Consider the following 15,714-nt stretch of genomic DNA (forward strand, 5'->3'; position numbering starts at 1 on the left):
AAACTACGAGCCAAACAACAATGCACAAAGCTGTGAAGCAAGCAGCGCTCAATCTACAGCTTTCTGCTACTCAACTGCATGCCACAGCTCAACGATATTCTACTCTTTATCTTCTATCCTTAACACCTCTCTTTAAGGCTTGTTGTCATGTTGGTTTTCCTAAGCTCGCTGTGCAAAATTTATGCACCGAATGGATTATCCAAAGCGAATATGTGGAAAAGATGGTATGTCACAGTCACTTCACTATTTCCACGTTGGTTTGAAGCTGGCTCTGCTTTTGACTGCTTGACTGAGTTCGTTATACTCGTATGAAAGTATAAGTGTATATGTACATATGTAGTTGTTGGATTGAGGTTTGGTGTCTGCGACAAAAACCGCTAAACCATCTTTGCGCTTTGATGGATATGGTGGCTAAAAGGAAAGGAAAAGCATTGCATATGAAAGGTGTCAACGTGATGAAAAATGTGAAAAAGGTGTACTTGTGTTAGAAGAAGGACTAGATCGTTGCTTGCATAGTTTCTTATACACATTTAATTTGGAAGGGTATTAAATAATAGGGACTTCTACTGCTATTAAATAGGTGTCATAATATAAATTCTAAGATATTTTTCTTCCATTTTGCTTCCGAATTCATTTAAAATTTATTAAATTGACACATTCGTCGTGCGCAGAACTATACATACATATGTAGCTTTATATAGCTTCACAGGGATTACGAATATTAAAACAATTTATATTATAATTTTTCTGCTAGAACCTCAAACGGCCTTTGCAACTGTTTTGTATTGCATGACCACTTTTTAACCGGATATTATACAGATAATTTTTAATAAACGAATTAAAATACCGACTGAAAAGAACTGTTTTCTTTGCAATATGTAGCAATTTCTACTTTAAACTGGCATTGAATCGGACCAACAACTTCGCAAAATATTTCTCGGGGATCATACCGCTCTTAATAAGTTGTGTAGATCGGTTATAATGATGGGCTCGCAAAGGAATCAGTCCTGATCTCAAGGAAATGCATCATTCAATGGTTTAAGTCTGGAAGTAGGAAACAGCGTCAAATATTTAGGTGTAATTCTCAACAAGAAAACAGAGTAGCGAAAAATACTGTAGTTCTACTTTCATGCAAAAAAGCTAAAGGAAGCAGGTGGGGTCTTTTTCCGAAGAACACTCACTGGCAAACTTGTTTGAATGGACCATATTTTAATTAATTTAGTACTAGAATGCCAGCAACGGCGGCCGCCTTAGCCGAATGGGTTGGTGCGTGACTACCTTTCGGAATTTACAGAGAGAACGTGGGTTCAAATCTCGGTGAAATACCAAAATTAATAAAAACATTTTTCTAATAGTGGTCGCCCCTAGGCAAGCAATGGCAAACCTCCGAGTGTATTTCTGCCATGAAAAAGCTCCTCATAAAAATATCTGCCGTTCGGAGTTGGCTTGAAACTGTAGGTCCCTCCATTTGTGGAGCAACATCAACACGCACACCACAAATAGGAGAAGGAGCTCGGCCAAATACCCAAAAAGGGTGTACGCGCCAATTATATACATATATATAGAATGGCAGCTAGCCGTGAGTGGGTTGATATACCTGGTGGGAAAAACTGCCTACAGGTCTTTACTGATAGCTCAAAGCTTGACGATAAAGTTAGCTTTGGTGTCTACTGTAAGCAACCAAAAGTAAGCGTAATGGCGCTCACTTGGGGGGGTTGTCACTAATTCCATTATCGCTCGCAAATGCCGAACGTCTCTTAACGAGAAGGCGGAATATTTCGACATCCGTTTGATATGGGTGCCAGGACATAGTGGCATGCCAGGGAATTGTAAGGCAGATCAAGTAGCGAAAGAGGGCCTCCGTCTTGGTGTGCTGATTTTGTGTACAAATGCGTGCTACAAGCATGTTATCCTTGTCACTTGAGCCAACACGAGATGAGTTGATAGTCTGACATGTAAGGGTACAAAAGGAATTTGGCCAAAATTGGACGTCAGGTGCTACTTAATCGGCCAGAGTAAAACGTCTCTGTGTTAATTGCTTTGATCACAGGCTACTGTCTTCTACGTCGATTTTCGCAAAGATTGAACGTACCTCATTTCAACTATTGCAAAAGCTGCAAAAATGGGGAGGAGGAAGAGTTTATCAGACATCTTCTCTGTCACTGTCCTGCGAGGCATGACTCTAAGTTTAATATAATTTGGTTCATCGTTCTTGAATGATACTGATAACCTTAGGGATATAAGTGTTAGCCCGGACAATAGGTTTGGCCGTAAAACAAAATTGTTCAACGAGGAGTAGCAACAGGTCGGCAACGGTTTAAGTGAGTTGGTTTAGAGACCGATTGCCACTTCTACTTATCTACCTAGCTAAACGCTAATATCTTGCAAATTCAGCACTCCCGATTTCCACCCCAAAAGTCCACTGCTTCGACCGAACCTTAGGTTCCGACCTTCTATGAAGGATGCGAGGCCCACAAATACTCAAATACACAAAAGGGGGTACATATGTGTGTGCCTATTACGAGGGCGGGTCAATATGTCCATGACTTTTTGTATTTCTGACCTCTTTACGGAAAAAGAAATACTGCTCCTGTCAACAGGCATCTGCCAGTTGGCTCCTGTCAAAATTTGAACGTGCTGCGTCAGTTAGTTTGTGTTTTACAGCTACCTTTATCAGGCTACCCAGTAATTTGAGGAGAAAATGGAAAAAACTGAATTTCGTGTGCTTATTAAGCATTATTTTTTGCGAAAAAAAAAACCATTACCGAGACCAAAGCTAAGCTTGATAAATACTATAGAGACTCTGCACCATCGATTTCAATGGTAAAAAAGTGGTTTAATGAATTTCGTTGTGGCCGTACAAGCACTGAAGATGCCGAACGTCCTGGACGCCCAGTTGAGGTCTCTACACCCGAAAAAATTCATGATATGGTATTGTCCGACCGAAGATTGAAAGTGTGAGAGATTGTGGAAGCCGTAGGGATCTCGCATGGTTCAGTGGTTTCAATTTTGAATGATCATGGGCATGAGAAAGCTTTCCGCACGATGGGTGCCGCGTTTGCTCACAGTCGACCACAAACGCAATCGTGTAACAGCTTCACAGGAAAGTTTGGCGTTGTTTAATCGCAATATGGAGGATTTTTTGCACCGTTTTGTAACCGTGGACGAAACATGGATCCATCACCACACACCAGAGACCAAACAACAGTCGAAACAGTGGGTTTCTAAGGGCGAATCGGCGCCAAAGAAGGCCAAGGTGGGTTTGTCAGCCAATAAAGTTATGGCGACTGTTTTTTGGGATGCACGCGGGCTAATCCACATTGACTACCTTCAAAAGGGAAAAACAATCATTGGGGAATATTATGCCAACGTATTGGACCGATTCAATAACGATTAAAAAAAAAACCGACCTCATTTGGCTAAGAAAAAAGTTCTTTTCCACCAAGACAATGCAAGGGTGCACACTTGTGCAGTTGCCATGGCAAAAATCCATGAATTCGGCTATGAATTGCTCCCTCATCCGCCCTATTCTCTAGATTTGGCTCCGAGTGACTACTTCTTGTTCCCAAACCAAATGGCTTGGTGGAAAAAGATTTGACTCCAATGATGATGTCATCTCACAAACAAAGGCCTATTTTGAGGACCTCGATAAATCATATTTTTTGGAAGGGATAAAAAAATTGGAGAAGCGTTGGACAAAGTGTATAGAACTCAAAGGAGACTACGTTGAAAAATAAAATGATTTATTTATCAAAAAGTCTATGTTTTATTTCAAAAGTCACGGACTTATTGACCCGCCTTCGTATATTTATATATAATTTTGCTGCTGACCAGCCCCTAATCTCGCCTAGAGGTTTTAAGAGCTGTAGGATTCCCCTCGTACTGCAATGATTTGAGATATTTAGTAAATTGCTAACGTCCTGTCTCGCCACGTCCCTCCCTGGAAAAAAAAAAAGTGTTCAGCGGAGTAGCCCACGCGAAGTGCAAATCGACGGCAGTATCCATAATATCTATTAAAAGGGAACACTATTGGGGTTATCGAGGTTTCTGATAGAACTGCAGACGGGTTACTATCTGTTAGCAGTTAAAATCGTTATCAAAGTTATGACGTTCAAACTGGGCGTCTCAGGAGACAAAAAGGTGGAATAAGGATGAGACCATGAAGCACGTTATACCCACACATAGTTTCGAGACAAACGGCAGGCCAGTTCCACATTGTGGTACTGCCAACTGTCAACTTTCTTGTATCATTAAACTTTGCGTAGCTTGAAAAACAAATTTTTCGAAATTAAAATGAAATCGAAAACAACTATAATCCAAATGAAAGCTATCGCTATACCGATTTATTTGTTTACGGAAGCGAACGGGAAGGATTCACGTTAAATAGCTGGCGGAGGCTGGCGGAGGCTGGCGTTCGGTGCATGTGCACTTCTCATAGAGTATCCTCTGTCCCAATACTGGTGGCTTTACTTCGTAGTTTTTTTTTTTTTAACTTTATTTTGTATTCTGTCTATACTTACAATTCTTAGAAGACATTTTACAAATATTTGGTTACATTTAAGAGTGGCTTTGATTTTAGTATTAAAGGAATATTTTCAGTAAAATATCCTTTCTAATAAATAAATTCAATATTTTATAGATGGCTCTTGGACGAGCTGAATTGGTGTTTTTCTTTTCAACCTTAAAAAGACACGTGATGGTGACATGAGGGTAGAGGCCAGTTCATTTGGGTGCGATTGAAGTCGATTTCGGTATTTACTGGTTACATTTTGTATTTCCTCTTTTATTGAAGGGATGTCTAAGTCCACGGAGCGTTAACTAGGGTGCGTAGAGTCTTGGACTGGAAACGCTGCAGGATTTCCAAGTATGAATTTGACGCAGTACACCACAGTTGGTTTCCGTAAGTCCAGACCGGTTTTATCACAGACGTGTAGAGGATAAGTTTGTTGTCTATTGAGAGGGTGGATTTGCGGTTTAGCAGCCAGTACATATTACGAAATATTAAACCTAGAGCTTTCCTTTTTGCAAAGATATGCGTTTTCCACGTAAGCCGTTTATCCAAATGAATGCCTAGATATTTAGCACTATCACATTGCGGAATTGGAATCCGGTTTAAGTTGAATTGTGAGCAGGTGGTTCTTTTTGTGGTAAAGGTTACGTGTTGAGATTTATGTTCGTTTACTTTCAACCGCCAGCTCCGGAGCCATTTGGAGATTTTATTTATGCTTATTTGGAGCATATGAGAGGCTTCTACGGGATACACTGCTGTCACCATAATAGCAGTGTCATCGGCAAAAGTGCCAGTTAGTACACCTTTTGTGGTTGGCAGATCGTGTGTAAAAATTAAGTACAGGATTGGACCTAATATACTGCCTTGTGAGACCCCAGCTTTAATTTGTTGGAAATTGGAAATTTCATTTTCGTAATTTACGTAGAACATTCGTTGGTTTAGATATGATTTAAGGATACTTCGTATGAATTTAAAGATTTCAAAGAGTTTTCAATATTTACCAGAACTTAACTTTTTCAAGCAGAAAATAACTGCAAATTAGAAAAAACAGAATATACATATTTTGGCAGTAATAAATATTGCAATGTTGTACCAAATTTTATATTGTAAATTTTTTAAACCAAAAATGGAAACCAATTAAGTCCCTCCACTCCGCACTTAGGGCATTCTTTTTCGCACACTTGATTATATTCATATATACACACATTCAAATAGACATATATACGAGTACTCGCAAACACACATATGAATGTGAATACATACAACATACACATACATACATACTATATATAAATGCGTGAGTACCCTACAAGACAGTGCTGAGCACTTTCGACAAAAATTCCAACACATACGAAATTTTTTAATGGGGAAATCAAATATTTCATTTCATATTATTTGCCGCTGTTCGGTGTGAATTCTATCTCTCTTTTACCAATAGCAATTTCATATAAGTGAAAAATATATCTGCTGTACTTTAAACGCCAGGGCATCTTATTTATATGTTTATAATGTGGCTGTTCTGAAAAAAGTTCTAGTGTGAAATTTGGATGTTGTTTTTGTAGGGTGGCCATAGCCGAATGAGTAGATGATTGGCTAAGACTTGAAAATTCGTGAGATCGGATCTCCGTAAAATATAAATTTTATAATTTCTCTAAATAAAACATTTTAACGAAACTCCTCATTCTGATTAATTTTTAACGAAAATGATGAGTTATTGTCATCAGTGTTGAATAATTTTAAAGAAATAAAGTGGTGCTCTAAAAAAAGTACTAGTGTGAAATTTAGCTGTACTTATTTTATAGTCGCCATAGCTGAATGAGTAGATGCTTGGCTAAGACTTGAAAATTCGTGCGTTCGAAACTCCGTGGATAAAACAAAAAATTAGTATTTAAAAGTTTTTTAATGAAAATAAAAAATATTGAAAGTCGCGAGCTCGAATCGCAATGAAAACACAAATATAAATTTTATAATTTCTAAATAAAACAATTTAACGAAACTGATTACTTTTTAACGAAAATGAGGAGTTATTGAGGAGTTTGTGCTGATTACTTTTTGATGACGAAAATGAGTAGTTTAGAGCATAGAAGATATATTTTTCAGTTATAAGAAATTTCTATTGGTAAACGAGAGACAGAATATCAGACCGACAAGCGGATACTATCAGAACTTTCCCATGGCTAGAACAAAAATGTGTAGTTGGATGAGGATAGTGAGGATGATAATATGAGTGCTTATATGATATTCAGCTGTCTTGTAGGGTATTTTTCTGTTTGCGTGCCTTTCAATCTTAATGTATTTGGCTTTCGTCAAAAATTCCATTAAAAACGTCATCAACCACAGTTGCAAGCCACAATAAAAATAGTTGCAACAGAACTTTAACTTTGTTGAAAATAATTGCAATGGCAGCAAATTGCTGAAATGTGCGGAAAGAGGAAAGAAAAAAGGCATAAAATAAAATGTATTATTAAAAATTGGAAGTGACTGGAATAAACGTCGTGAAGCAGATTTGATGACAATCAAGGTAGTGAGCCGTTAGTGGCAGTTAATGAAGGTGGAAAATAAGAAGCAGCCAGAATAGTGCAAAGAGGAAAGAAAAGTAAGGGGACGTAAGTGGAAGTGGAGGAGTTACGTGTGTCGCATTGTAGAAATCCAGTCTTAGGGTCTTAATCCACGTTTGTGCGACAGCAAAATTAACGGATCACCACTAAGTGGTACAACTCAACTCGTATGTGGCAAGAAGCTCTTAAAGTCCTGCCACGAAACAAACGGCATGTCAGCAAATTAACGAATGAATAAATCGTCACTTGACCAACTAAGAGAGTGTGGCAACTTTGTTGTGATAACCACCGGGCGATATAACGAATGACGAAGTTGTTTTATATTTTACAATATATCAGCAAAGTATATTAATTATAGCAAAGTATATATAGTGTGTGAGTGTGAATATATGAGCTGGTGATAATAATGATGTGGCTGCTGATGGCGTTTGCCGATACAATGCTCGGCGAATCATGCGGAACAATGTAATTAACTTGCAGCAGAGCAAAGGAATGAAAGCAAAAAACCAATAACAAAAACAACAACAATCATATAATAAGTAATCGTCATCGTTGTTGTTGCTGAAACAGTAGGAGTCGACAAAATTTTCATTGGAAGCGAATTATAATTGGGCAAGCGGAAATTTGAGGCAACAGCAGCAATTAAAATAAAAAATAAAAGTAAGCAAAAGTAGAAGTTATACTCGTAATAATACAACAACGTAGTGGGATACTACAAATGGCTAAAAAAAATTGCGAGCAAATATGCAGGTGGCGCGCGAAATCGAAAATTTAATGTAAAAACAACACCAGTGAGTGTGGCAACTACGAGCATGCCAATTACAACTTCAATGGAGCAGTAACGGTAAAGCGCTTATTTAGTTTTTGCAGAGCAATAAGAGAGGCATTACAGCAATAACAATTTTAAGCTGCCACTATTGGAGACAACCATTTTTAACAGCAAACGCAGCGTGCAACAAGCCAGCTCTATAAGCGAAGCTTAAAATATCAACTACAGTAGACACAACAACAACCGGCACAACAATAATTTCAGTAACATCACTGAAGTCAATAGGAAGAGTAACTGCATTGGCAACAAACAACTCTATGGAATAGCTTACGTAAAGCTCGATACGATTACTTGCAAAATAGCGGCGCGGCACTAAAGCAGCGCAGTGTTGCCTGCTTACTTTGAGAACACAACGAGCAATAAAAGCACTAATATAAACAACCATAACGCAACGTTAATTTCCTTCAGTTGGGCTTACATAAAATTGCAAAGGGCACCAAAGGGCTACTTGCCAACAACAACAGTGGTGTGGTTGCGCCATTGAAACTGCAAAAAATAAGTCACATTTCCGTTAGCTTTACGACGACTTACAATACAATTATAACGGTACATATACAACGCCCGAGAATAATAGTATAAAACAACGTCAACATCAATGAATGGCGGTTTCCGCATAACTGGCTATCCGGCTGCCGCCGCAGCGACAACGGCGGCAAGCAGCGCTGGAACAACCACAACCCCCGGGACGACATTGACAGCGTGTAACAACACGCCGTCCAACAGCGCAATGATGCACAATGCCACCGGAAACACAAATAAAATTAACAACGATGTTGCCAGTCAAGGTATCTGTGGCAACAATAATACTTTTGCGAACCACTTTAATCCGTTGCGTACGCCAAATGGCAGCATTGCAAGTCAACAGTCGCAGGCGCAGCAACAAAAGCAGCAAATGCAATTGAAACAATTACAATTGCAACGAGAGCAACGCGAGCGCGCTCTAGATTTGCACATCAGCGAATACCAACCGCCAACACCGACACAATTCACCACCGTGGCGCCACCGCTTTGCGGTAACACAGCCGCACCGATCGCGTTGAAAGGCAATAATCCTTTTCTGAATAGTCCTTCGCCCACAGACACAATGCCTACGGCGGCAATGGCTTTCGGCTATGCGGCTACAACTACAACAACAATGACGTCAGCAATGCCACTGGTATGCGGAAACACGAATAATGTTGCAACGCCGCCCAATACTAGCGGCTATGAGATGCCTGAGTATGCGGAGCCGCAACGTTTTCGAGCACACAAACAACCACGACCGCATAGCATTGCCGTGGCGTCCATGAGTGCCAGCATGTCGGCAACTACTGCAGCAAATGTGACCACCACATCCACTTCGGGCGCGACCAGCTACAGCAGCAGTACCAACGATCTGGCTTTTAGCACTTTGCGACGCACACCCAAGGCGCTGCCGAACAGCTTTGTTGACTACGCCTCCAGACATCAGCTACAGCAGGAAGAGCAATTGCGACTGCAGCATGTTAATTTACAGCAACAACAGCAGCGGCTACTGCAATCAACGCGTCAGCAGCAGCAGTTACGTAGCGTTGGCGCTGGCGGTAGCGGTAGTGGCAGCGGCTTAAGTAATTCAGGCACACCCGTTTCTATCGGCACTGCGCCTACTTCAGCAGGCACGCCTACACCCGCCACCAGCGTAGACAAGGAGGCCTTGTATGCGGCACTCTTTCAACATTATCGCAATAGCCCAACACGCGCGCCACATGCCACACTGCCGCACAAAATGGGCGCCGCCAACGTATCTCAAACACTAGCCACGCATACCATTAGTAGCGCTGTGTCTAGCTCCGCAGCAACTACTACCAATTACTGCCCACCCGTGCCGCTCCACCGAAATCAAAATTCGACCAGCGCGGCTCAACAACTCCATCATCAACAGCAAGCATCCAACTCGTTAATGCAGCAGCCAATTGTGCCACGTCGTTCGCATAGCACACCGCGTCCACTCAAGGGCCTCAACGATCAGCAGCCACAATCGCCACAGCAGCCACTTCCACCAGCAGTCAATGGCGGCTTGCAGTTAAATGGTGGCACAGCGCCACGTCCTCGTAGCTTAGATCGTTTCAACAGTGAAGCAAAGCCTGCAGGACTCTATCAACCACCACCAATACCACTGCGCCGCTTCCCGCCGGGTGTAACAAATTCACGTCAATCAATGGGTAGTCCCCAACCGGACTCAGGCAGCGACACGCCAAAATTCAGCGGCAAGAAGAGCACCAGCATTGATAACATACGCAACGGACTGTCCTTTACGAGCGCGTCGGATGTCAGCGCGTTTGCGAATGGGGCTGGTTTAATCAGCAGTGCCACCGGTGGTATGCGCCACTCGGTCACCTTTCACGGTCGCAGCCAATCGGGTCAGATCAGCGCGGAGCATGGTTTTAATGGAGACGTCACCGCGGCGACAGTAAGTTCTGCTGCCACTGCGCTTGGCATCACGAACCTCACTAGTTCTGCCTCCTGGCAGAAGGGCGAACGTCCACTTTCCTATGCTTACGGGGCCAGTGCGCCCGATCAAGCCTATCTGGAAAATCAGCTGCGCGCCTATTCAGAACAGTTGCGTACTATAACGGAAAGTGTGCGCAAGTACTCTGAGCAAGCAAAACTGTTATCGGAATTAAAGCGCCAGCAGCAACTAGCCAAGGTGCAGCAACTGCAACCGACTAGTGGCAATATTAGCTCGCCAACTATGGGCGGGAATATTACTGGCAATGCCCAACAGAGCCTACATGTGTCCAGCTCGCAGAGTGGCAGTAATTTTTCTTCGAATATGATTTCGCCGGAGATCGTGAGTAAATCGCTCGCATCGCTCTGTTCGTCGACGGAAGCGCAGACACCTTCGCATCAACTGAGACTCTTCCTCGACAACATACGCAGTACCATGCGCTCCGAGTATCAGCAGAATATACCGGAAGACATGCTCAAACCCATAACTGAGTCAAAGTCCCCAACAAGCTTACAACAACAATTAGTGCAGCAACAGCCACAGTCACAGATTCCACATTCGCAGGCCTCCGCTCAATTGCCTTCACTGATGGCCTACAAGCGACCCAACCTCGACGAGTCATTGCGCAGTTCGCCTGTGCAATCGACATCAGCCATAAATTCTTCTAACTCAGTTGCCAACAAATCAAATGACAATGACCTACCTACACCATCAGATCAATTACGTCTCTTCCTAGATGCCATACGTTCAAATAAGATACCCGAAACTGATGAGAAACCAAAGCTCGCCAACTCACAAACGCTCGATTCGTTCATTTCAAAACCCCTTCAAATGCCTGACGTCACTTCTGGCACACCTGGCGCTCAACTCAGTGGCATGCCACCTACACGCCGACGTCCTAAAAGTGCAATAGCAACCACTAAGATAGAAAATGATCGCGGTGAACACTCAATGATCACCTCGGAAAGTTTTCATCAGATCTCGGACAATCTGCGTTTGATGAGCGAAGATCTGAAGGCACTCAGTCCCAGCAAGGTGTTGAGCAGCTCCGTGAGCAGTGGAAATTTGAAAGTAGCTGCCGCCACAGTGACCTCTCTTTCACCCTCTCTAACCTCCGAGCTACGCGTCATAACTAGTCATTCCCCACTTAGCACATCACCGATAAATCAGTCCTCGTCACACTATGCCACCTTGAGCCGAGCGAATGTTAGCAATTTTGGTGCCAGCTCTGCTGTATTCGGAGCGCAAATAACCACAAACTCACCATCGCCTTCACAGTCGACACATTCGCAATCAACTAGCGCCACGACGACACCATCAACAGCGCCACTCATGACCGACTTCAATGCGATACTGGACAGTTTCCACGAGATGGCGGACAAGTACAAATCCAAAGGTTCCTATGATTACTTGCGCAAATGTTCGGATGCGTTGCGTCAGCACTCACAACAGCTGAAATTGCGAGAGCAACAGCAACAAATGGCCAATGGTGGTGGTGGATTCATGGGTAGCGATGATAGCAGTTCATGTAGCACAACACCGGGTAGTATTCGCGAGGCGGTGCAAAATCTATTGATGCAACCGAGGAATGGTTTCCAAATACTCGATGATCGCATGCGATTGTTTATCGACATCATCGATAGTCAAGATCGCCTGAGTCAGGTAAGTGAATTAATTATATACCATCGGGGGGGGTTAACAAAATGCCACATCTTTTTTTCAAAATAACTAGCTGCCGGCCAAGGAATAGGGTAGAGGAGTGAAATTTTTCGTCAAAATCTTTTTGTTTTGCTTTTTAAAAAGGTGAGGCGGGTTTAAAATTTACCCTACATACAAAGAAATTTACCCTACATACAGAATTACAGGCTTATGTATGTATACTATGGGGATAAGCTGGACACTCTAGGTTCTGAGCGTTTTTGAACTTTCCAGGGCAAATAAATAAACATCGCTTAAAATTTGACTCTTTTGTAACACATTAACCCCTCAGTTCCTTTAAAAATAAGTCCTGGACTCTTTTATGGACATTTCTGAAAAATCTCTTGAAACAAATGTTTACTGCTTAAGAAGCAATGTTCCTCTAACACATTAACTTGAGGAAGTAGACAAATTTATATTTTGACTCTTTAAGGGAACAAAGAGAAAAGTTCATGAAACTGGCTTAAAATAAAGTAGCTATAATAATATTTATCATAAAATTATGTTCATATCTTTGCAAAGATATGCCAAGGATGGCAACGCTAACTAAATAATAAAGTTGCATAAGTAAATACAAACCTGAGTACGAATACAGATTATTAAGGCATTGAAGAGATCATATGGATGGAAATATGGAAGACATCGTTAGAATTCCAGTGTGGTGCTTCGTTCTACTATCGATTCACTCAACACTCTAAAAATGTGTAAAAGTATTGAAAGCAAAAAGTATTCCTCCATTTAACTAGCACTAGTTAAATAACTTCATTTTGTCTTTCCTCAGTCCTCCATCATCCTCTTTCTAATCCAGATTTCCTTTCATTTATACCACCAAGATAGTACATTTCACCATTTGCTGGCATTGACATTTTCTCAACAAAATTTCTTTCCATATTATTTTCGTTTTCTATACCTGCCACTCCATAATTTTCAATCATTATCCTTTACATAATTACTCCGTTATGCCACTCAATCTAAGGGGATTTTGTTGTCTCACAACCTGCCTGTTGTCGCCTATCCCCTGCCTCGTCATTTCGAATAGCGGGTGCAAAGGGTGTGTTGTACTTGCACCTTCTCTTCAAAATTAAATATACATACGCACATACATCCGAGTGTGTTGTCACATTGTAAACAAAATCCTCGCCTCAAATCCCATTACAATTACATTTGCCCACTTTCATCCCATTTGCCAACGCGTAACACTACATTTCCTCGCCAAACTGCCGCTGGCTGGTTAAGACCGTTGATGTGGAACAAAAGTGTTGCCAGATGTTATATAAGGATAAAAAAAAGCAACAGCTGTCTAATAAAACATTATACGGGATAATTGTGAAACGAATTTTATTCCCTTTCTTAGTTCTACAAGCTCTCCAATGATATTGCGTAAGTCTCGGCCGAAACTGGCAAAAGGTTGTAGTCTAAATAAGGATAATAATTTTTATTCCAAGTTTACCAACGAAATAAGCATCCGATCACTCAAATGATCGCCTCTGAAGTAACTCGAGCCATGATGCAAATTTAAAAAAAAATTAAGATGTTAAATAGAACTCATTTGGTTTAAGAACTTTGGGGTTAGAATTGGAAATAGTAAAGACGGAACTAAGTCACTAATAAAATGACTTTTACATCAATTCAATTTGAAGGTAGCACACAATATTCACATATAGTTCTCGAATTCGAGTAGTGGTCATGTGACTTATCATAAAATAAAAAATTGATCAATAATTTTCTCTCTCTCTCTTTACAGGTATGTACTTCTAGATGGTAGTAAATACATATATTGTATTCCATATCATTATCAATCAGATGTCAGGAAAGTTTAAAAAGGTAAATAAAATTCTAGTTTCTAATATTATTGATTTGTGAGATAAATACCATTTACTAAAACTAAAAACAACAGTGCTTCAATAAGACTCTTTATCTACGAGAAGCTACCTAAATTCCAAGATCATGAGCTTTTAGCTTTGGTTGGCTCTCATTCAACCGCACAGGTTTTACTCAGGAGCGTTTTATTCACAGGGTCGTGTATCCCCCAAGGATTTCAAAGAATTCCTCATGTGCGTCAGTTGAATGCTTAACCCGCTTGCAGTAAGAGAAGATCAGTAAAATAGGACTTACATACAATTATATTATTTTATTAATAATTATGACCTAACTTTTTTGCACTCTTGTACTCGTATTTGCACCCTTTTTATAGTATTTAGGTGACATTTAATAATATTCTACTTTATGCATAATGGAAGGTCGAAAATGACCTATTTAAGTTTATTTAGCGCATACCCTCCGAGAGAACAGTTGTGGTTGAGATGGACAGTACCTCTTTTTAAGGAGAAGGCCAACAACATTTTGGAGGATCCACTAATGAAAGAAGTAACTTTCAGGTGATTGCGTGACACTCGTTGACGGAGGAAAGATTCTAGCCAATTCTATAATTTTTCTAATGCTGGTGTGTAAATAAATTTGGGCATTAAATGAGAACAAGATTCAAAGTTCCTTAATGCTCAACTTATGTCGATGGACGATGCTCCACTTGTACTTTCTGACATCGTGTATGGGGCACTTCTAAGTTGCGCCTTCAAGTGGAGCTGCAGTGAGTGCAGGAGGTTCCTTTCATGAAATTAGTAAAAAATATAGCTGGTTCTATGGTTTTAAGGAGTACGGCTATCTAGGATCTATTATACTTTATAAAGAAATTTGAATGTGCCTTGAAAAGTTTGGGCCAGCAGCGAGATATTTGTATGAAAAAATGTTCCACTTATATTAGAATTTACTCCATTTACCCTCCTTCGGAGGGCAGCGATCTATGAAATACAGTTACTAGACTATTTGGCAGTTTGTGTTCATATAAAGCACATTCAGCCTGGTAATCCCGAATGCTAATTAAAAAATAGCTAGTAAGCTTTCTTCGACGATAGTGACTTATTAGTAGCCTAGGTTAGGTTAGGTTAGGTTAAATGGCTGCCCTAGCTAAGGGCTCACTTAGACAAATATTAAAAATTCGTCCGTTGTGGTGCCATACATGAGAGAGGAGAAAGAAGAAGGGAAGGAAGAAGGAGCCTTGGGATTAGAGACGATGATGACCATACATTTGACGACGACGCCGACGGTGGCTGATTTGCGTTCGTAGATAGCCGCAACAAGCTACTGATGAACTTCACCAAATGTATGGTATTTACACCGGCTTTATTCGCAGGCGTAGCGAAAAAGTGAGAGCCCAGATGACTAAGTCTTTGCCAGACGAGCTCGGGGTGTTGAGATGATTCCACCTCGTCCTCCAGACAGTTTCTGCAGAACGGACTTGAGGCAATCCCAAGTCTCACGGCATGAACACCTAACGTACAATGTCCGGTAAGGATGCCCACCAAATTCGAGAGCTGGGGCTTTGTTAGCCTTAGGAGTTCCCCTGAGCGTCCCCGATTTACCCGTGGCCAGAAGGATCTCGCGACCTTGCACGTTTGTGCACTAGCCCAGCGCTCGCTGAGTTGACTCGAGACCCATCTTTCCAGGAGCAAACCACAGGTTCTCAGGGGAACCCCAATTCTCTCATTTCATGACGAAACCGTCTCCAAAGTCCCCTGTCTAGCCAGCTCATCAGCCCAGTAGTTTCCCTCTATGCCGCTGTGCCCGGGAACCCAAATGAGCCTGATGACGAAGT

General features: G+C 41.3%; 1 protein-coding gene across 1 annotated transcript in view; it reads left to right on the top strand.

Moving 5' to 3' along the window:
• The window catches only part of LOC128866334 (dystrophin-like), a 100,746-nt gene extending 87,300 nt beyond the window's left edge, over positions 1 to 13,446 (top strand). Inside the window, exons 2-3 of the mRNA XM_054107011.1 lie at positions 6,851 to 12,026; positions 13,417 to 13,446. Coding sequence (XP_053962986.1) covers positions 8,493 to 12,026; positions 13,417 to 13,446 — 3,564 coding nt within the window. The 5' untranslated portion in view covers positions 6,851 to 8,492. The remainder of the gene's footprint in view (positions 1 to 6,850; positions 12,027 to 13,416) is intronic.
• The last annotated feature ends 2,268 nt before the right edge of the window (positions 13,447 to 15,714 follow it).

The sequence above is a fragment of the Anastrepha ludens genome, chromosome 2 (genome assembly GCF_028408465.1).
Source record: "Anastrepha ludens isolate Willacy chromosome 2, idAnaLude1.1, whole genome shotgun sequence".
Classification (NCBI taxonomy): domain Eukaryota; kingdom Metazoa; phylum Arthropoda; class Insecta; order Diptera; family Tephritidae; genus Anastrepha; species Anastrepha ludens.